The 22,911-nt window shown below is 43.0% G+C and overlaps 2 protein-coding genes across 3 annotated transcripts; one reads left to right on the forward strand and one right to left on the reverse strand.

The window, feature by feature from the left end:
• Positions 1–1,075: 1,075 nt before the first annotated feature.
• Positions 1,076–8,189, reverse strand: LOC141809299 (equilibrative nucleoside transporter 2-like). Of its 2 annotated transcripts, none has more exons than XM_074696286.1 (13): positions 6,896–7,062; positions 6,734–6,803; positions 6,227–6,308; positions 5,918–6,069; positions 4,976–5,115; positions 4,757–4,891; positions 4,537–4,634; positions 3,943–4,006; positions 3,237–3,346; positions 2,967–3,075; positions 2,767–2,852; positions 2,499–2,695; positions 1,076–2,379 (listed from the first exon to the last, which is right to left on the reverse strand). In XM_074696286.1, exons 2-13 carry the CDS (start codon positions 6,769–6,771, stop codon positions 2,268–2,270), a joined length of 1,323 nt encoding a protein of 440 aa, XP_074552387.1. In that variant the 5' UTR covers positions 6,772–6,803; positions 6,896–7,062; the 3' UTR covers positions 1,076–2,267. The 2 variants fall into 2 exon arrangements, with proteins under 2 accessions (XP_074552387.1, XP_074552378.1); XM_074696277.1 differs by lacking the exon at positions 6,896–7,062 and adding an exon at positions 8,093–8,189 and having other exon boundaries at positions 1,077–2,379.
• Positions 8,190–11,349: 3,160 nt separating this feature from the next.
• Positions 11,350–22,451, forward strand: LOC141809321 (E3 ubiquitin-protein ligase pellino homolog 1-like). The gene is made up of 7 exons (XM_074696303.1): positions 11,350–11,548; positions 15,650–15,781; positions 18,045–18,174; positions 18,712–18,813; positions 19,019–19,216; positions 19,293–19,481; positions 20,726–22,451. The coding sequence occupies exons 2-7, from the start codon at positions 15,696–15,698 to the stop codon at positions 21,302–21,304; spliced, it is 1,284 nt and encodes a 427-aa protein (XP_074552404.1). The 5' UTR covers positions 11,350–11,548; positions 15,650–15,695; the 3' UTR covers positions 21,305–22,451.
• Positions 22,452–22,911: the final 460 nt, after the last annotated feature.

Genomic DNA, 22,911 nt, shown 5'->3' on the forward strand with positions numbered 1-22,911 from the left:
CATGCACTGTGAACCTGGACCACAATAATGCTGCGGTAATAACATAGTGAGGAACTGACGGTAGAGGCGATCTTTAGACGACACTTTCAGCATGATGGATAAAACAGACAGAGAAAAGTGAAGGAGCAGGATGGAGCCCTGTTATAGAAATAGTTTATTGGTGAAGTCTGCCTATATTTCCACGTATAAACTATACATGTTACAGTACCGCTTTGACTCACCACACTGAAGTGTCCTGAGATGATCTGTGTCCAGGTGGATTTTCTTCCTCCTGAGCTGCAGAACCGTCCGGGTCTGACTCGGGGTCCAATACAAAAGGACGTATCCTACACTCTGCCATTTTATTAGTGCTATCAATGCTTTACAGTGAAGTTTTGACAAACAGCAAACTCGCTCGGTCTGCTCCATCCAATATGGCGATTTTGTAAATACAGCCATGCTGCAAAAACCGCCCCCCTGGCTCTACCCCCTCCGCCCCTCTGATAGAACTGACCAATCAGAGCACAAAGGGCTGTGACGTTGCGAGGTTACTGGAGGTCATTCTCCAAACGGAGCGTTTCAACGAGATCTTCAGAATGGCCTAAAATGAGGATATTGAGAACACTATTGTGGGGCAATGAAGGAACTAAATGACTTGTACTGAGGGCAGAAATGCTTTACAGGCATCCTAGTCTAGCACAGTGAAAAGGAGAAACAAGCAGGGTATGTCCTCTTTAAAGTGATCGAGCATGTTGAGTCTGCTTCTTTAAACACCACGTCATCTTTTTCTGATCTGAATGAAGTCTTGTTCTGCCTCTGACTCAGTTTACTTCATGTGTTTAACTAAGGCCACCCCCAGGAGTCCCAAAAACTGCAGTTCCCTGAACGTCCACTAGAGGCTGAATGAATGAGACTAACAGATCCTCCTGTATTTTCTTTGGGACCAACGTCAGCACAAACCAGACCAATAAAAAGAGATTTCTGACTTCATTTGATGAATTTGTTTCTTTATTTCAGAAAAACCTGAGAAGAAGAGCATCTTAGGAGGACGTCAATAACAAAAAAAGACAAACAACAGGACTAAGGTTCAATCAAAGCTCAGCCTCAGTATAAAAACATAAATAACCTTAAAGTAAAAAAAACATTTCACTCTGGAAACATTTAATGTTTCTGACAGTAATAAAAAAAAAGTAAAAAACAGAATAAAAACAACTTTTTTACTCAAATATAAAAATGCCCTTATCTTATGTTCACCTTCTTTAAAAAATGTATTTAAAAAGCAACAGAAAATAAATAAATAAAAACAGGTAATTCATTCCAACTTTGGTGCGCTGTCCCTTTAAATCGCTCCTGAAGTCATCAGCCAATAGGAGAGCTCCGTCACATATTAAAGGAGAAGTTACATTAAAATCTGAGTCTGGTTAAGTTTTTAACGTCCCTGTGGGATCAGATCTTCACACAAACACGACAGAAATAAAAAAAATATCTAATTAAATAAAAAAAAAACAGTTGAATTAATGAAGTCATCAAAAAACCAACGAACAGGAACATGTTTGACTTCAGTGCACTGTCCCTTTAATCTGTGGTGGTTTGTGTAAACTTAAAACCCTGATTCAAATATAGGATTTAGTTTGGGTAGGAGGAAAAACTGATTCAAAAAACATTTCAGGATTTTTTTTTGTGATTTTTGGTTCAAGAGTCATTTTTTCTCTGAATGTAAATCCTTCATTTTAGTTTTTGTTTACAAACTGGGTGGAAAAAGAGTTACCACTTTTCTCCAGCAGAGGGCGAAATGTTTTTCTCTGACTCATGATGGGCGTTTTTTGGGGGGTAATCTGACTCCTGATACAGTCTGTACACATCATCATCATCATCATCATCATCATCATCATCATGTGTCACATAGTGTGGATTTAAAGAAGTGAATGAAAAATCTGAAAAAATCAGAAATATTGAAGAATAATAATTTTCATCAGCCAAAAGTTCTGTCAATGTATTTCAGGACGTTTAAAAGTGTTTTGCTGATTAACTGAAGTTTTTTATTATAAAATGTATTTCTTTTTAAGTTTGTTAAAGTGTTTGGTGATTTTGGCACTCCTCAGCCACCGTAGTTTACTGATAATCTCATGTTGTCCTCCTTAATGAGGCGCTAACTCCAACCCATGCTGACTCTGTTTTTATTGACACACATCTTTACGGGTTGTTTCCTTCCTGTCAGTAGTTTGCTCGTCAGTCTCTGGACTCGTTTGGTTCGGGCCTGACGTGGTAGACCGTTCTGTTCCGGCCAGTTAAACCAGTGTTCCCAGTAAGAAGGAGAAGGAGGCTCCCACTGCCAGACCCAGAACCAGGAAGAAGGTCATCAGAGAGCCCGCCGTCTCACAGTCTTTACACCGCACGAACCTGCCGGACGGAAATACACACCATCAACACGTTAACAACACATTCAACAGAACACAGAGAGCCTGCGAGCGCCCCCTGCTGGTCAGACTGGCTGAATGAAAGCTGTGTGCAGGACTCACTGTGGGGCATACGCCATGCAGAGGCTCGCCAAGTACCCGTTGGAGAAGGAGAAGAGCGCCATGATGACCACGAAGGCGCAGTCGTGACTGAAGAAGACGGGCAGCTTGGAGTTGTGGACGTTACAGAGCATGAGCAGAGGGATGAAGACCACACGGGACAGCACGGCGGCGGGGAACAGCACGCTGTCCTTCGACGGCTGAGCACAAACATCAGCTGTTAGTCCGGAAAGGTCTATGCCACGGGGAAAGAGGACGGGAGGAGACTCACCCATTGGACGAGAGACGGGGCGCTGCGGCCGGCCAGGTCCATGGCGTTGAAAACCACGAAGCAGCAGACGCAGGTGAAGACTTTCACTGAGAGAGGGAGGGGGGCAGAGGTGAGTGGAGTGGGGGGGTGGGGTCTTTAAAAGTCTGAGACCGCCCCGGGTCTGGAAAATGTTTGATAAAAAGGAAAGAGTGGCGTCTCACTCCAGGCGTCGCTCTGCGTGTAGACCGTCTGCACCCGCACCGTGATCACAGGAAACACCGACAGAGTGACGGCGAACACACACGTCACACACAGCGCCATCAGCCAGATCTGCAAACACAGAACAGACCTCCAGGATCAGGGCTCAGTCCGTCAGTGTGTGGGGGACATGTGGGTTTCATCCACAGGGGGCGCTAGAACGCCTTAACGTAGAGTGCTTTGACCCCGCAGTTAATGGAAGAATAAAAAAACACACAGGGGGAGTTTTTCACCTTCTTGAAGACGGCGAAGACGGACGAGCGCTCCTGGCTCTCCTCTGGTCTGAACTGGATCTGTGCGTTAGCCTCCAGGTCTTTGGGGCCGGCGTTTAACGGTTTCTTTTCTTAGAGAGGAAAAAGGAAAAAAGTGAGCAAGTCATCCACAGCATCAACAGGTTACACGTTTCTACACGGGTGGCCTTAACCGCCATCTAACCGCAGCGTAGCTCACTGAGAGGTGGCGTTAGCTTAGCTTAGAGACGTCCGACCTGTGAAGAGCTAAACCGGTTTGACACGTCTGAGCTGAAACTTCACAGTTCTTTAATAATAACCTCAAACTGAAAGACGTCACTAAACACAGCACAGCAAACTTCTGTTAGCGTCAGTTAGCATAAAGCGCTACGTCTCTCTTACTGTAGCGTGTCCAATCACAGTTAACGATGAAAAAATCTGATTGTAAAATTTATGAGTTCAATAAATGTTTGAAAAAGTCAAATTGTAATTTTTGATTCAAACAAAAAGAAAAAAAACTAGCATGAGAGTTACAGTATGCTAGCTTATTATGCTACAGTCTATAAACATGCTAAGATTTTTCACAATAAAAACAAAAACATCAAGAAAAAAAAAAGACAAACAGACTTCATTGGTAAAATTTGAATGCACTGTGTAACCAAGATCACAACTTAAGCATAGCATTAGCTTGTTGCTAACTAACAGCTACCTGTTTCTGTTGCTGTCTCTGCTCCATCAGTCAGACTTCCATTCAGGTAAAAACGAGCAAATTCCTGCAAAGACAAAAACGTGATGTTTAAGAATAAAATGTGGAACATATGAGCTCCTGATCTGTCAGCAGTTAAAAAAAAAAAAGTTAATTTCCCAAAGTTTCAGCACATTTTTTGAGCAAACATTTTTAAATCTGTTCATTCAAGTTTCTAAATATTGATTGTAAACATTTTGTGTTTCTTAACATTCAATTTTTAACAAACAGATGGCAGAAACAAAGGAAAACAGACGATAATCCTCGTTAATTATCTTCCTAACTTCATTTATGTAACTGTTTTTTTAAATAAAGTTGTTAATGAAACAAAACATGAAGAATAAAGAGTCGGGTAATACTGAAAGGAAACAGGTAAAGAAGGATCTCTGAGCTAACCTGGCTAACGATCACTGTGTGAGACACTGCGTGAGCAACAAGTTCAACTGTTCAAGGAAAATGTTCATCAGGACGAGAATGAGAGGGTTTCATCATCTACATCGTTAAAAACAGACGTGACTCTGCAGTGGAGATCACTGCATTAACAAACCGTCTCCTCACCAGTCTGGGCAGCAGCAGGTAACACATCAGAGTCAGCAGCGTGGCCACGCAGGGCGTGATGAAGTATCCCAGAGCAGCTGAGTCTTTATCGGCTTTACCTGCACAAAGAAAGTCACAGATCGTTTGAGCTGAAGTCCAGCAGTGAGAGATGGGAGTGTTTAGATCAGGGTCATCCATGAACCAGTCGCTCTGACGGAGCAAGGCAGGAGGAGGAACTCACTGAGGATGGAGAGGAGCATGGCTAGGGCGGCGAAGATCCCGGCCAGACCCTGACCGCTCATGAACAGAGTGCTGTACCGAGGAGGGAAGAGCCCGACCACGCCGAACAGACTGCCCTGCAGGACTGCACTACACACTGCGCACACACACACACACACACTCCACATCAGTCACAGCGGGATAAGGGAGTCCACATCCAGAGGAAAGTGTTTGAACTCACTGTTGATGAACCAGATGGTCGCCATGGTGACGGAGAAGAAGGTATCCGGCTCCATCTTGACCTGGACCAGCGCGGCGGTGAGGGAGAAGAGGACGAAGATGAGGACGAGGCTGAAGGCCACACGGAAACGCTCCTTCACCCTGCAGAGAGAGGGCGCTATGGTTACTCTGAGCCGTTAGCTTTATGCCGTTAGCTCTGGGTTGTTAGCTCTGAGTCGTTACCTCTAAGCCGTTACCTCTAAGCCGTCAAATCTAAGCCGTTAGCTCTGAGCTGTATGCTCAATCCGTTGGCTCTGAACCATAAGCTCTGAGCCATTAGCTCTGAGTCGTTTTCGCTGAGCTGTTAGCTCAGAGCCGTTAGCTCTAAGCCGTTAGCGCTGAGCTGTAAGCTTTGAACTGTTAGCTCTGAGAAGATATTTCTGAGTTGTTAGCTTTGTGTTGTTAGCTCTAAGCCGTTAGCTCTAAGCCATTAGCGCTGAGCTGTTAGCTCTGAACCATTAGCTCTGAGCCGTTAGCTCTGAACCTTAAGCTCTAAGCCGTTAGTGCTGAGCTGTTAGCTCTGAGACGTTAGCTCATATCCGTTAGCTCTGAGTTGTTAGCTCTGAACCATTAGCTTTTGAGTCGTTAGCTCCAAGCTGTTAGCTTTTGAGTCGTTACCTCTGAGCCGTTAGCTCTGAGCTGTTAGCTCTTGAGTCATTAGCTCTGAGCCGTTATCCCTGAGTCGTTAGCTCTGCGCTGTTAGCTCTGGGTTGTTTGCTCTGGGTTGTTAGCTTTGAGTTGTTAGCTCTGAGTGGTTAGCTCTTGGTTGTTAGCTCTGAGCCGTTAGCTCTGAGTTGTTAGCTCTGGGTTGTTAGCCCTGCGTGGTTAGCTCTGAGCCGTTAGCTCTGAGTGGTTAGCTCTGAGCCGTTAGCTCTGCGTGGTGGGCGGAGCATCAGGGACTCACCACTGGTAGAGGAAGGAGTTGAGCAGGGTGAAGAGCAGCAGGGGCAGCTGGGAAAGCAAGGCCATCCAGCTGTCGTAGTTGTAGTCTTTGCTGGTGCTGCCCCGCGTGGCGTTGGTGGAGTTGTGCTGGGCGTGGAGTCGCCCGTTGAAATACTTTGAGGATCAGAAACAAACAGGGGAAAGGTTTAAGAAAAGGAAGGGTCTAGATCCTGCTCACACCTCTGATCAAACCTGTGTCTGAGCTGAGTCTCTATCCGTCCGTCTGTTAATCTAAAGTTTTCATGATGAAGAAGAAGTTTGGGGGTTAAACCTGAGAGGCCGTCATGAAGAAGTTCCAGGGCAGCAGAGTTCCCACGCCCAGGATGAAGATGATGAGGGCGACGGCGTGTCCGCTGGGGGAACAAACACCATCAACTCACAGGTTTTCATCTTAACACTTCAAATCTGAAATCTCTGACTCTAAATCCAGATTTCAGCACAATAAGGTATTACTGAGAGGTTACTGCTCTGAAAATTAAGGCATACAGACAGAAAACTTTACATTTCAGTAGTTTCAGTTATAATGTCAACAGATTAAGATTAGTGCGGGAACTGTAAAGAAATGAGATTACACTGAAATAAAGTTTTACATTAAGAGATTAAAGTTGAAATAAACTTGAAAATATGATATCGTCAGTATCAATGTAGCCCCATATATAACGATAAACTGGATTTAACGTACAAAACGACTGTAACCTAATCTCCTTCCTGAAGATTTAATCCTCAGTGTTTTCATCTCTGACTGCTGAAGCTGTAACCCCGGGTCGATGGGACTCACCTGTCGACAGGTGGACTCTGTTTCTTCACGGTGGACATCCTGTGGTCTGTCACGCTCCTGTGCACGCAGCCTGGGAAGACACAGTGGTGTGTTGAGATGATAGACTCAGGTGAGCTGTGTGTTACATAACTTCATGAAGCCTCCAGGTGTTGTTACGTAGACCTGCTGGTTTCTACGTTTTCCCATCATGCAGCTGTGAAGTGTTGATCCTTTCCAAACACGGTCCCTGTCACTGAGACTCGGCTCTGTCTCCTCAGGATGAAACACTCTCACTGAGGCGGGTCACCATCACTCATTTCCACGTGTGGTGTAGTATTTCAGCAGTTTACGACAGTCTTTACAACCTCTCATGTTAACCCACACGCATGCGCAAACTTGACATTTCACACTCGCTCGTCTTCAAAGGAAAGTCAGCGGAAGTTTGACTCATTGGTTGAATTGACAGAAACTCTGAATCAAACTGGGTTGCCATGTTTGGCGGTTATTCCGCTGATGGCGGGTAAAATGGTTCAGGGATTGTTTTGAAAATGTGACCCACTTAACGAGCCGTCAGAGGACCAGTCCGGCTCTTCCACGGACCCCCCTCGTCTCCTCTCCTCTCCCACTGAAGTCAACTGACAACAACAACTTTTCCTCTGCTTCTGGGAACTTTTCATGCAACTTTCTAAAAGACCAGACTTTTATTTCTTACTGAATAATTTACCCACGTTTCATTTTCCTGCCGTCGACCCTTCAAAAGTCACAAAACACAACTCTGCTAATTTTCTATGAGTGATAACAAATATTAAAATAAAACTATCAGTAAAGATTTCAAACAGCAGGGAAAATTCAGCATCAAAGCGACTTCTACTTCTAAAAATGTGAATTTTATCATCGCTTTTGAATTATTTTGCAGCATTTTTCAAGGATCTGGCAACAAACGAGCTGACATTACTGACTCAGACTGTACATCCTGGTTTTAACAGAGTAAAAAATTAACGACTTTTACATTAAAATGAGATGTTTCTTCAAAGTCACATCCGCGGTCAGTCACCTGGACACAACTCTCTCTGAGAGAAAGTTTCCGGAAGTCCATAAAAGTCCGGATTGTGTCGACACGTGGTCACTCAGTGAGAGTTTAGATTCATGTGTCAGAGATGTTGATGTTGATGTTTTTCAGTTTTTGTGTTAATAAAAGCTGCAGCTGGGTCTTAGTCCAATCAGATGCTGGTTTAGCGCCTTCTGAGCCCAGTTTGCGCCATCCTGGCAGCGTGACGGTAACACGTGCAGTTAACCTCAGCGTGGGGTCCTCCACAGCTCCCACAGACCACCCACTCTCTCCTGGTACAAATATGTTCAAACAATGAAAACAGGACTCACCTGAGTGTCTGAGCCGGGTCAGGACGTGGACTGGTCCCGCTCTGAACGAGTGAACTGGATGAATGAGGCGCGCGCGCCTTCACCGCTTGGCGGTTGCAGGAAGTAATGACGCACGCGCAGTGACTGTTTCAGAAGTAGATGAGTGAAATCTTGTTTCAGATGAAGGGAAACGGTTTTACCTGAGGGTCTCGTTCAGGATCAGACACGGGGACTCGTCATTCCGAGCAGGTCTCAGGTGTGTCAGAGAGTTTCAGGTCATTTCATTAAACAAAGCTTCATGCAAAATATGGGAGACAGTGCTCACCTGTGCTGTTTGAAACCAGGTAACATCAGTTTGAGTTTGATCCATTTGTCAGGTTCGTTTTGTTCTGGGAACATACCGGGTGAGCGTATAGGGAAGACCCAGGGGCGTATTTAGTGGTTTGGGGGCCCAAGGCAAACCCAGTCAATGGGGCCCTCCATGTCCTTGTAACTCATCTTCCTCAGAGCTAGACTGGCCTTCCCTGGGTCCACTGTCTCTTTCCCAGAATCAAGGCATGAGACAGTGCTAATCTTGTACATGCTAACTTAACACAACTAAATGCATTTCCTCAAGTTCTGTACTTTAGTTTGATTTAGAAAAAAGTGAATCCATCATTTAGTCCACTTTGTCCTGGATTTGAAATCTTTTATGGTCCATTGAAGCTTATTTGTCCCACAGTGGGGAATTTACAGAGTAACAGGAACAAACAAGAAAGTATGAAGTGAAAAACATTACAATAGGTAAATATTGAAAAAAATAATTTAGTAAAGAAAAAATATGTAAATACCAAGCTCAACATAAAACTGGAAAAAAAATCTACTGAAAGAGGTGATATTTACAGTTACCATACTTTTTGGTACTATTATTTTAAAGTTAATGTATTTTTATTTGACCCCCTGTCCAGTGAGTTATGTTTCCAAAAAAGAGATTTATACAATAATGTTTATCACCAACTCAAAAAGTTTTAGTTAGAGAAAATGATCCTGTTTCCTGGGCTAGATAAAGTCCTTAAAATCCTAAAAGTCTGATATGTTTATCTCAGATCTCAGAGCAACATTGGTTTTATTTCCCACTTGGTTGAAAATAAGAAAAAAAATGGAAAAAAGTGTTTTTACCACTTTCTTCCTAAATCAAATGTTCAGATGTGTTGTAACATGGAATAGCCCATTGAATAAGAAGGGAGGGGGAGGACCCAAAACCATCATTAAAGATTAAGCCTTTTGATGGATTTTGAAGCATGTGAAGTAAGATTTAGAAAAAAGAAATGCTTTCAATTGAAGAGAACTTCATAAATCAGTTTTTAAGAGATGCTTTTGGGGCCCCAGGCAACTGCCAGTGTTTGCCTAATTGTAGCTACGCCCCTGCCCATAGGGGAGACCAGGGGTGGCTTTAACCACCTCAAAAACCCTCCACAGTGACTGGTTGTGGATGTTTTGAGGATAAGCAGCATCGTACAGTAGCGCAGCACTCAGCAGGAAGTTTACACTCATCCAGAGACGCATTGTGCTCACCTGTAACACCTCGTCTGTCCTGGATCTCCTTAATAGACGCTAAATGCTGATTGGTTTAGAGACAGAAACATCACCCCGGCTTATTTCAGCGCTGTGCTTGGGGAAACCCACTTTGAAAAGTGTCTGAAGGCGGCCATGCTTGAATTGTTAATCAAGCTTTTTTTTTTTGTATTTACATTCAAAGAATGAAAATGTTGATCATTTCTAAAGCATTCATTATTTTTTGAGAGGAAAAATCAGTGGATGTTGTCCTGTAGTTTCACAGCTCTGACACTAGATGGCCTCACAGACTCCAGAAGGAGCTGAGCGTGCAGGTTCAGACTTTAGATCAGCCTGTTTGTCCAGAGGAGGAAAGAAACTGATGACTGAAGGACTCAGAGTGGATCCAAACTCATTGACACTCTGAGGAAATATTACCCATGATGCTTTGCATGCCTGATGAAGATAAGGCCAAGCAGGTTGGTCCTGTTCTGTGTGTGTGTGTGTGTGTGTGTGTGTGTGTGTGTGTGTGTGTGTGAACCTCTCTGTTGTCTTTGGTTAAAGTCATTTGAAAACGTGTGTGTGCTCAGAGCTCCATGTTCCTTCACGTGACGTTTACTCTTGTGTTAGTTTTGCTCTTTGAAGCGTGTCATTTTACACACGGTACATAGTGTCACTCTGAGCCTCACACAACACTTTAATATCATTTTTTATGGACACTGTGAGCCATGATTGGTCCTCAGACCGGACTCTGGACTGAACAGTTTGTAACTGCAGGAGTCTGTACTCTTAACCGTAATAGGAAATCTTTAACGTGAGTTTATTTGGCACCAGGAGAATCTGAGAGGAAACATTAACATTAACACACAGCTGTTACAGTGGAGTTTCTGTCCTTATAGTTTTAATATTTTCATATTAATGCTTTCTGTTTCTGTTTTTAACTGTTTGCTCCGTCAAACAAAAAACAAAGAAACTTTCCTTGTAACGTAAAAACTCTGTGGTAATAAATCTGATTGATTATTACAGTAAAGATTCATGTATTATCTCTTTTTAAATACAGTAAATGAACATTTACTGTATTTCTGCAAATTCATAAAGTTTGAATTGAATTATACAAGAAAAAAACTGTAGAGAGCATTTGCTTAATAACACCACTGTTAAATCAAAATAAAAGAAATATTCAAAAACTTGTACAGTAAATCTTTATTTCTATTGCTCTCTTAAATAATTAAAATAAGATGGGATAATACTTCATTGGTCCCATGACATTTACCACATTAACAGAATTGAAAACAATATGATAAAAAAAATATAAAAATTATAGTATAAGATAATATAAGTGTTACAAAGAAAAATATGTACAGAACTGTTAAACTACAGGAAATATAAATAATATATGAGCCCAAACTACATAGTGTTCATTTGATACACAACACAGAAACTAAAACCCAGTAAGTTTTTATGTCAAACTCCAAGCAATGACTAACTGATAAGTTTCTCTATGAACCAGGTTTACCTTAAAGTCTATTAAAACATCTTATTTCAAATATTAAAAGACAGAAATAATTTCTGATTTCTTTAAAATTAAAATGCAAATCGCTTGAGAAATGGTGTCCTAATTTTTTTTTTAAAGATAAATGAGTGAAAATAAGACCTTTTTTCATGCTTTTGTACTTTAAACACCCTTCGTTTTATTTTGAAGTGGAGACCGGAAGTAGACGCTCTTACGCTGAAAGTGTCACTTCCGTGTGTGGTGAAGTTTATATGAGAGTGTAGCGCTGATGGAAGCGTCTTTTCTCAGCTTCTCTTTAGCTTTTCCGTTTGCTAATCGATGAAAACTCAACAAACGTATCTTTATTTCCGGTTTGAAGCTTTGAATGACGCGTTTTAACGGAGCGGGAACTTCCTGGAGATGAAAACACGACTTTAAGACCAGTAACTCTGGTAAGTTTACGGAACTCACTTTTTGATCTGACGATCTTTTTCAACTTCAAGCTTTTTTTTTCTTTTTTCTGCAGTCTTGGTTTTCGTCTTAAACACTGAAAAAAAAAACAGTCATCTCAATGAAAACATTGTGTTAATACTAAAGAGACATGTCAGTGTCTTTATGGACTGTAACGTTCATTTCCCCTCTCTACATATACAACAATGCTCATTTATACACACTAATGTTGTATTTAAATCCAGATTAAATCATTTATTCTCTTTGTCTTTAAAATGTTGTCTTAATGTCTTTGTGACATATATTTCATGTATCACCTCGGTAAAAATCACATAAATGCTCCCATGATCTGTGGGAGTGACACTAAAATTCTAATAAACTGTATCATATTTCCATATTTTCTTTAACTTCATCCTATATCTGTAAAATCAGCTGTTTCTGTGGTTTTCTTTCCATATTATGGATCTAATATTTTTATTTTAATGTAGTGTTATATCCCCCAAACTCTTTAACTTGTTCTTTAGTCTGTCTAAACCCCTAAAAGTGTCTTTGTGGCACCAAACATCAGATCCTGATCACCAGTTCCTCTTTTCTCCTGGTGTAGCCTTTAAAAACTCCTAAAACTGTTTGTTTCCTGTGAGCGCAGTGTGTGCTCCAGGCTCCAGCGCTGGTCGTCAGGCGGCTCTGTCCGGCTCCGTGAAGCCCAGCTGCTCTCCTTTGTTTGGACCACACTAACTGATTAACATGCACCATCCTCCAGGAGCATCTGCCCCCACAGACGCTGCTTTTGTTCCCCTGTTTCAAACTTGAAACTTTGCCCTTTTTGTCAAACTGTCTGCTCTTATTAAAATCCCAAAGGCACGTCAGCCCCTCTCCACACGCAAATGTTGACCTCTGAAATAGAGAGAAAGTTTATTTAGTCTGGATTAAAGCGGAGCTGGAGCAGTGGTGGGGGTCACAGTCAGAGTTTTCAGCCTCCTCTAAACGGGACATAACGATGAATAAAACACCATGAAATATAAACAATCCCTGCTGTAATGAACCCAACCTCTAAAAAACTAGAAAAATATTTCTACAGAAGAAAATCAAACCACTTCAGTAAGATGTTCAGGAGTTATTGTGTTTGTGATTTGGCTGAAGAGTGTGCAGAGCTGTTTCACAGTTCACCTGAAATATAAAAAACTTTGAGAGGAATCAGAGTTTAATCCAGTCCATCAATTTAAAGAAAAACCTCACCACAGGAGCTTTAAATGACACCCAGGATTGTTCGAAGTGTTTGTTCTCAGAAGAATCAGAAACAGGATTTCGGGTTCTTCTGAGAACGAAGGCTGTGGATTAAAAGAGAGGAAAGGTTCCAGAATGTTCCCTGGAAAGGCATCAGAAACAATGGGATGAATTCCAGAATGTTCTCCAAACATTACGCTGCAGATTAAGGACATGTTCTGGAATATTTATCAGCTGTCCTTCAGCAATTTAAAAAACATTTGTACTTTTTTTCATTAAGATGCAAAAACATGTCAGAAACAGTAAAAAACATGTTGAATGTATTTTTGATGACGTATAAAAAGTCTGAGTTTCCCTCTAAGACCTCCCAGAAAAAGCTCCAGCGGTGACGTAGAGGAGGTCTTTGGGCTTTGTTTGGCTCCGTGTCTGTTGGTTTTTCATTCACACTCGGAGCAGTGACCCAGTGTTATTAACCTGCTTCATGTGTCCTAATTTCATCTGAAATAATCCGTTTAAAATGTTTACATGCTGCAGCAACCAGACTGAGGAGCTCTAATCTGCTTTAATTGAGTTGTTAGCACTGATGGTATTGTTCCCTGACCAAACAACACACGTAAAGTGTGTGTGTGTGTGTGTGTGTGTGTGTGTGTGTGTGTGTGTGTGTGTGTGTGTGTGTGTGTTCGGTCGTCATCTCTGATCTGAGCTAAGAGGCTTAACAGTGTGAGGTGTGATTCAGGTCACGTTTCAACTTTTCAGGTTTCATTCTTTGGATTTTAGAAACTCAAACAGCGACGGAGCCCAGCTCTGAGGAGAGCTCACGGAAAACACAGTCAGCACATCCACAGGTCCTAGAAAAACCAGACAAAGATTTTACATTTTTCTGTGGGACCCTAATAACAATCCCCCGGGTTATGTTTACTTTATTTTATTTTTTTATTGCAAGGAGTGCAAAACTTCTTAAGATCACCATACACATCTGCTGAATCCAGTAAACCGTGCAAAATGCTGATGAACTTTTGTAAATCCTGAGGATTTCTTTGAGGAAACTTTAAACAAATACTGAAAAATGTTTCAGGAAGGTTTGTTCCACTCCAGAAAACTTTTGTCCAGGTTCAAGAGCTTTGACAAGAGGCCAAAACAGACATAAAGCCAGCTCCCATCCATCCATCAATTAATCCATCCATCCATCCATCCATCCATCCATCCATCCATCCATCCATCCATCCATCCATCCATCAATTAATCCATCCATCCATCCATCCATCCATCCATCCATCCATCCATCCATCCATCCATCCATCCATCCATCAATAAATCCATCCATTCATCCATCAATTAATTCATCCATTCATCCATCAATTAATTCATTCATCCATCAATTAGTTCATCCATTCATCCATCAATTAATTCATCCATCCTTCCAACAATTAATCCATCCATCCATCCATCAATTAATTCACCCATCATCCATCAATTACTTCGTCCATTCATCCATCCACTCACCCATCAATTAATTCATCCATCCATCCATTCATCCATCTACCATACAACCATCCACCCATCAGTGAATCCATCCATTCATCCATCAATTAATTCATCCATTCATTCATCCATCAATTAATTCATCCATCCATTCACTCATCAATTAATTCATCCATTCATCCATCCAACAATTAATCCATACATCCATAAACCAATTATTCCATCCACCCATCAAATAATCCATTCATGCATCAATTAATCCATCCATCCATCCATGAATTAATCCATTCATGCATCAATTAATCCATCCATCCATCCATCCATCAATTAATCCATTCATGCATCAATTAATCCATCCATCCATCCATCCATCAATTAATCCATTCATGCATCAATTAATCCATCCATCCATCCATCCATCAATTAATCCATTCATGCATCAATTAATCCATTCATGCATCAATTAATCCATTCATGCATCAATTAATCCATCCATCCATCCATCCATCCATCCATCCATCCATCCATCCATCCATCCATCCATCCATCCCTCCATCAGTGTGTCTTTCAGCTGTAGGTGTAGCTCTTGGTTGATGTGAGCAGTTAAATGAATTCAGTGTTTCCTCTTAATGTGAATCAGCTCAGAGAGAGTCGTCAGATCAGAGGGTTAAACTCAGATTCATTGAGCTGTCCACTCTCTGAGTGGAGAACCAGAGTCAGGTTTCAGAGGGTCTTGGTGCTTCTCCATTAAGGATGTGGGGGGCAGTCAGATCCTGGTCTGGTGGGCCCCCCTCCCCGTGTTGATAGGGATCAGTGAGTCACATGCTGAGGTTAAAACCAGCAGGACGTGTGACTCACCGCCGTCAGACTCCACGCTCCGTCTCTGTCACGAGACGCACAAAGAGCGTTTATCCCAGAGGAGTGATGTCACTGCAGAGGTCGACCCGTTACAGGCGGTGAACGCCCCCCCTGCAGACCTCTGAGTCTGGCTCTGGTCCTGAATGTCTTTGACCCACTGAACCCAGACCCACTGAACCCAGACCCACTGAACCCAGACCCACTGTCTCAAAGCGGGCTGCAGGTTTCCCCGGAGACCTGAGAGGGAGGATCTGGATCAGGGTCAAACCTGGCGTCCAGCGTGGTCTTAGCTCACAGCTGACTTCCTGTATGAATGCTCAGTTTGTCCTCTCCACGGCACAAAGAAGGAAAACATGGCTGCCAGTGAGTCACCCCCACGGCTCACACCTCACAGCCGCTCAGTGTGCCTCCTCAATGCTCACATTGTGTCCCACTGCTGCCCCACAACACAGAGAGTCCGGGTCTGATGGAGTCCTGCTGGAGCCCTCACTGACTGTATCTGTTCCACCAAAGACCTGACCTCTGACCTTTGACTGCAGGTGATGTGGTCCTGAGGGGACGGAGGCGCTCGGAGACGCTACAGAGATGTTTTCACCGGGTCAGGAAAACATCCCCACCTCGCCCACGCCCCCCAAAGGCCTGCTGAAGTACGGAGAGCTCATCGTGCTGGGGTAAGAAAAATGGACTTTGTTAACCTTTGTAATCCCTTCGCCTCCTTCTCCTCAGCTCACAGGGAACACCCGCCCCAGCACCAGTTAGCATCGACATGCTAACTTCAGGCTGCTAACAGCTGAAATCTGGTGTGTAAACGCGGGTATCTCAGGACACACTCTGTAAAAACAGCAGAGCAGACGCGACCAGTTTGTTTTCAAACCAACAACTGAGCCAAACGCTAACGACGGGCTCCGAAAACGAATTGGAGAAACAACATCAAGAACGCAGAGAGGTCTGCTGCAGCAGGACGCCACTCAGGCCGCACCTAGCAACAGCTTTTTTAGATGCTGTAGGGTATCATGGAGGGTTTTTGGTCTTTATTCTGTCCCTCTGAGGCCTCCGTAGTCGCTTTGAGACTTTCAGAGGGAGAGGGCTGAGAGGGTTGAAGAGCAGAGTGCTGCGGAGTTAACCGTGATATCAGCTGACCTACACTCCTTCACAAAGCATGAACGCCATCATCATCATCATCACCATCAGTCTGAACAGAAACTCTGGGCGTTTGACCTTTGCAGTGCGCTCAGACGTGGAGGTTATTTGTGGACGCAGCTCGCTGCCACACCGAGGTTAAACCAACAGCAGAGTTCAGTTTGACCAGGATCCATTCTTCCTCTGAGAAACACCAACTTCCTGTTTCAGATAACGCCGCCTCGGAGCCACGGCTCTCTAAATGAGACCGTCTGAGCGCCGTGGCTGTGGGCTCGTCTGTGAGGCCTCAGACGGTCTGACGTCACATGTGGACTTCACTAAAGAAAAGCAAACAAAGAGTCTGAAACCACAGCAGACCAGGTCCTGGACCTCAGACTGTCTGCTAGACCCTCAGAGAAAAACTCCAGACAGGAAGTCAGAGTCTGCTGGAGTCCAGATGGTCTGAGGCAGCGTGTTTCTGCTCCTGAAAGAAAACCAACAGAGTTCATTAAAAAACCTCAGAGACGCTCTGGAAAGATTCACGTCTGAAGCAGAGAGTGTTACAGAGTCAGAAAGTCACGTTTCCACCAAAGTCACAGGAACTTCTTATCCCAGGAACCTTTCTTTAAGGGAGACTAAGTTTATCTTGAAGTTTCTCAAAATCTGGAAAAAGTTTCTGATTCATTTAAATGTTTCTCAGGATGTCATAAAACTTTTTGAGGATCTTGAAAAACGTTGTCTGACTTTCAGGATTCTGCAAAAGTTTTTAGGGACCAAAAATATTTTTCAGGATAAGCAAAGTCTTAAAAAACTTTCCCAGATCGCCAGAAATATTAACTAGTTTTTGCTAAATTCAGCCCATGATTTTTTATGATCTTAATTCTTCTTTTTTTGTGTAAATCTTGTAAAAACGTTCTCTGGATTTTTTTCCTGAAGTTTTTCTGGATTCTTCGAAAGTTTTCCTGATCCCCTAAAATGCTCGGGACTTCATAAAAACTTTCTTAGCTTTAAAAACTTTTTCTGGAAATTGAACAAAGGTTAATCTGGATGGGGCAGCCATTCTGGATCTTTCAGGATTTTCTCAGGAAGTTCTTTGAAATGTTGCCAAAGATTTAGCAGCGTCTCTTAAGATTTTCCAAAAATTCTGTGTTTCGCAAACCTTTTTTATAATCCTTCAAAATTTTCTCAGGATCATCTAAACTCTTTCATGCTGAACCTTTCGAGATTCAGGAAGAAGTTTTTGTGATCCCCAAAGTTTTTGAATATTTGCAAAAAAAGTTTTTTGGGGGAATATCAGGGTTCTTTTAGGGTTCTGAAAAACCTTTTCAGGATTTTTCAAAGAGTGTTTCCTAAATCACTATTCACTTTAAGCTCTCAGAAACTTTGCTGACATCCTGAGAAATCTTTACCAAATCTGGAAAAAAAACTTTTGTGAGATCATGAAAAAACTTTTGGAAGAGCAAAATGAACAAACTTTTGTTTTGAGAGATCACTGAAGACGTTTGCTGAATCAGAGAAATCTTTGGCACATCCTGAGAACTGTGTGAAACTTTTGGAGGAACTTTTGAAAACCCATCAGACCACAGGAGGGTGTTTTTGTGCGAACTTGACAAACGTTGCTGATCCCTGAGAGAAGAAACCTCTGAGCTGATCCCAGGTCTGAGAAACTTTGGTCAAAGTTTGAGAAAGTTTAGTAAAACCTAAAAACGTGTTTGATCCTGGCGATGATGTTTCTTTCCTTCGCCGCTCTTCTTGGATCCTCTGAGTAACCCCTGATCTGTTTCCTGTTTCCTGTTTCCTGTCCGGTGCGTTCAGGTGTAACGGCTCTCTGCTCAGCGGGGACAAGGGGAGGAGGAAGAGCCGCTTCGCTCTGTGCCGCAGGAACAAAGCTAACGGGGTGAAGCCCAGCACTGTCCACGCATCCTGCACGCCTCAGGCTGCCAAGGTGAGAGGAGCAGATCTTTCAGTTAACTTCAGTTCTCATTGAAAAAAACAAATGTTTAATTATTTTGATTATTTTAACCCTTTAAATGCCCATTTTTGTTGTTTAAGTAGTTTTTACCTTTAGGAAATGTGAGTGTGTGTGTGTAGTTATTTAACAATAATAATAATTATAATCATTCACTATTTTTATTATTATTTATATCATTATTTTAAAAATAATAATATAAATTATAATAATAATAATAGCAATAATAACAATAATGATAATAAAAATAATAATAATGATAATAATAAAAATAATAATGATGATTATAATAATAATAATAATAATAATAATAATAATAATAATAGTAACAATAATATAATATAATAATAACAATAATAATATAATAATAATAATAATAATAATAATAATAATAATAATAATATAAAAACATTAATAAAAACATTAATAAAAATAATAATAACAGTAATAAGAACGATGGTTAAAGCAGTATCTAACGGAGCTGATGGTGTTGTGTCCGTGTTGCTCCTCCAGGCCATCAGCAACAAGGAGCAGCACAGCATCTCCTACACGCTGTCCCGGGCTCAGACCGTGGTGGTGGAGTACACGCATGACGCCAACACAGACATGTTCCAGGTGTGTACCAGCACGCCACGCTGCCTCTGCTGTGGTCAGTTATTCTAGCTCCTGAGCCTTAACGGCCCAGAGAGGTCAGGACCTGGACTCAGAGACCAGGACCAGCTGCTCTGACAGGGCGGTCCTCTTTAGCTCTGAGTCCAGATCAAAGTAGGACCCTGAATCTGGATCCAGGATCTTAAATCTTGTCTGTGTGTGGTCTCAGATCGGCCGGTCTACAGAGACTCCCATCGACTTTGTGGTGACGGACACGGTCCCCGGGGGTCAGAACCAGGCCGACGGTCAGGCGGTCCAAAGCACCATCTCTCGCTTCGCCTGCCGCATCATGTGCCAGAGGAACCCGCCGTACTCCGCTCGCATCTACGCCGCCGGCTTCGACAGCTCCAAGAACATCTTCCTCGGGGTACGAGCGCCGCTGCTGCCGCCTGGGGGTGAGGAAACAGGAAGTGCTCATCACTGACTGTAATCTCTCTTCACAGGAGAAGGCTGCCAAGTGGAGGATGCAGGACGGCCAGATGGACGGGCTGACTACGAACGGCGTGCTGGTGATGCACCCACGCCACGGCTTCAACCGGGACTCCAAACCGGGTCTGTGGAGGGAGATCTCTGTGTGTGGGAACGTGTTCACGCTGAGGGAGACCAGGTCGTCCCAGCAGAGAGGGAAGAAGGTGGGTGATGTTCAGCCACTGAGCCACAGCACCCCCTGCTGGCTGCTCTGTACAACAGCATCAGCACAGACTGCAGCCGACTCTTTCCTCCACTGTTTCCAGAAGGTTCTCACTGCTAAAGAGCCAGAGGTTTTCATGAACAAACTTTAAAAGTTTAAAAGTTTTACAGGAAAGAAAAAATTCTGCTTTTTTAAAAATTAATGAGATAAATCAGTTTTTCAAAATGATGAGCAAAGTGTTTCTGAAGAAAACAGAAAAATAATAAAAAATAAACTTTGGCTCCTCTCTGAGTCAATGAGCTGCGTTATTGTTTATGTTAGGAGCCGCTTTTTGAAAAAGAAAAAAGTTATTTATTTAAATATTTTATTTCTCAAGAACACAATTGTTATCTCTGAATTACAGGAAGTTTTTATTTCTGGAAAATAAACACTTTTATTTTTTGTGGTGAGAAAAAAACTTGGTTTTCTAAAATGCAAACACTTTTTGAATGAAGGAAAAAAAACTTGACTTACAATAAATAATAATAATAATAAATTTTATTTATAGAGCGCTTTTCAACAAAACTCAAAGTCGCTTTACATAAAAAGTTAAAAGTGCAGATAAAAGACAGGTGAACAACAGAAAACAGATAAAAACGGAAGGTTACAGTGCAAAGGTAAAAAGGTAAAAACATAGAGCGTTGAGGAGGGACTGTGGATTACTGGTTGAAAGCAGTGCGGAAGAGGTGTGTTTTTAAACTGGATTTGAAGATGGTGAGGTCAGTGGAGTTGCGGATGTTTTGAGGGAGTGAGTTCCAGAGAGAGGGGGCGGCAACTGAAAAGGCTCTGTCCCCCCAGGTTCGGTGCTTGGTCCTAGGGACGGTGAGGAGGTTAGAATCCGAGGAGCGGAGGGGACGGGAAGGGATGTAGGGGTGGAGCATGTTCGTGAGGTATGGGGGGGCCTGGTTATGGAGGGCTTTGGAGGGCTTTTACAAGAACAGGTCTGGTATATAAAACACTGCGAATGTGTATATATATATATATATTTTTTCAGTGTATGAAACTACGAGTTTCTGTTTCCTGAGGAAAAAAAGAAAAATCTGCAGTTTTTTCTGAATTGACTCTGAATTTTCTCTGAATTATGTTTAAAGTGTTTTCCTCCCAAAAAAAAAAAAAAGAAATTAAACGGTAAACGTTTGCAGGCGGCGCTCGCTCCTGCACCAGGATCCGTCTGTTCTGACCTGCAGTTCACCGTCTGTCCTCCAGGTGGAGTGTGAGTCCAATAAACTGGTGGACGGCTCGCTCATCGACCTGTGCGGCGCCACCTTGCTGTGGAGGACAGCCGAGGGCCTGTCGCGCACTCCCACCGTCAAACACCTGGAGGCGCTGCGCCAGGAGCTGAACGCGGGGCGTCCTCAGTGTCCCGTGGGCTTCAACACGCTCGCCTTCCCCAGCCTGCGCCGCAGAGACGTGCTGGACGAGAAGCAGCCCTGGGTCTACCTGCGCTGCGGACACGTGCACGGCTACCACGGCTGGGGGGGGCGCCGCAACCCCGAGGTGGAGGCGGAGTGTCAGGACAGGGAGTGCCCCATGTGCAGGTCCAGGGGCCCCTACGTGCCGCTGTGGCTGGGCTGCGAGGCCGGGTTCTATGTGGACGCGGAGCCGCCCACTCACGCTTTCGTCCCCTGTGGTCACGTGTGTTCGGAGAAGACGGCGGCCTACTGGAGTCAGATCCCGCTGCCCCATGGTACACACACGCTGCACGCCGCCTGCCCATTCTGTATCCAGCTGCTGAGCGGAGAGTCCGGGTTCATACGGCTCATCTTCCAGAGCCCACTGGACTAAGACCTGCACTGGGAGCAGGACTGGACTCTGGACTCTGGATCCAGATTATTTAAAGCTTTCTAACTTATTTTAACTTAATGTGACTCTGAGCGTGTATAGACGCCGTCAGCTGATTCCTGACGCTGTGTTCAGGGGAAACCTCTGCATGTTTTCAGCTTCCTCAGAATGTCACAAAGGCTTATGGGTAAATTCTTCTCTGCTCCACAAAGGGTTAATAAAAACAGCCTGTTTCTGTTTTTGTTGAACTGGAAAACTGTCTGTCTTCTCCTTCCTGTGTCTGCTCTCTGTAACCCTCTGTGCTGACTCACAGCTGTATCACCTGGTTTTCATATCCACTAACACAACAATAATATGTTCCGTGGAGTTTGGAGTCACTGGTCATCATTTATTAGGTCCCCCTCGCTGGCACCAGGTTGGACCCTTTCTTGCCTTGGACCTGCCTTAGTTCCTTAAGCTGCTGAAAGCCTTCCTCAGAGCTGATGCTGCATGTTGTCACAGTTACTGCCCCTCCTCCTGAACATCCACATGAACAGCACCATCCCAAGTTACTCGGTGGCTCAGAGCTGAGAGGAGCTGGGAACATGTCACCAGGGGCGTATCTAGTGGTTTGGGGGCCCAAGGCAAACCCAGTCAATGGGGCCCTCCATGTCCTTGTAACTCCTCTTCCTCAGAGCTAGACTGGCCTTCCCTGGGTCCACTGTCTCTTTCCCAGAATCAAGGCATGAGACAGTGCTAATCTTGTACATGCTAACTTAACGAAACTAAATGCATTTCCTCAAGTTCTGTACTTTAGTTTGATTTAGAAAAAAGTGAATCCATCATTTAGTCCACTTTGTCCTGGATTTGAAATCTTTTATGGTCAATTGACAGCTTATTTGTCCCACAGTGGGGGATTTACAGAGTAACAGGAACAAACAAGAAAGTATGAAGTGAAAAACATTACAAGAGGCAAATATTGAAAAAAATAATTTAGTAAAGAAAAAATATGTAAATATCAAGCACAACATAAAACTGGAAAAAAAATCTACTGAAAGAGGTGATATTTACAGTTACCATACTTTTTGGTACTATTATTTTAAAGTGAATGTATTTTTATTTGACCCCCTGTCCAGTGAGTTATGTATCCAAAAAAGAGATTTATACAATAATGTTTATCAGCAACTCCAAAAAGTTTGAGTTAGAGAAAATGATCCTGTTTCCTGGGCTAGATAAAGTCCTTAAAATCCTAAAAGTCTGATATGTTTATCTCAGATCTCAGAGCAACATTGGTTTTATTTCCCACTTGGTTGAAAATAAGAAAAAAATGGAAATAAAAGGTGTTTTTTACCATTTTCTTCCTGAATCAAATGTTCAGATGTGTTGTAACATGGAATAGCCCATTGAATAAGAAGGGAGGGGGAGGACCCAAAACCATCATTACAGATTAAGCCTTTTGATGGATTTCGAAGCATGTGAAGTAAGATTTAGAAAAAAGAAATGCTTTCAATTGAAGAGAACTTCATAAATCAGTTTTTAAGAGATGCTTTGGAGGCCCCTGGGAATCTTGGGGCCCCAGGCAACTGCCTGTGTTTGCCTAATTGTAGCTACGCCCCTGCGTGTTAATAAAA

The sequence above is a fragment of the Halichoeres trimaculatus genome, unplaced genomic scaffold, assembly GCF_033239565.1.
Source record: "Halichoeres trimaculatus isolate MK-OKI-2021-1 unplaced genomic scaffold, fHalTri1.1 fHalTri1_scaffold_2, whole genome shotgun sequence".
Classification (NCBI taxonomy): Eukaryota; Metazoa; Chordata; class Actinopteri; order Labriformes; family Labridae; genus Halichoeres; species Halichoeres trimaculatus.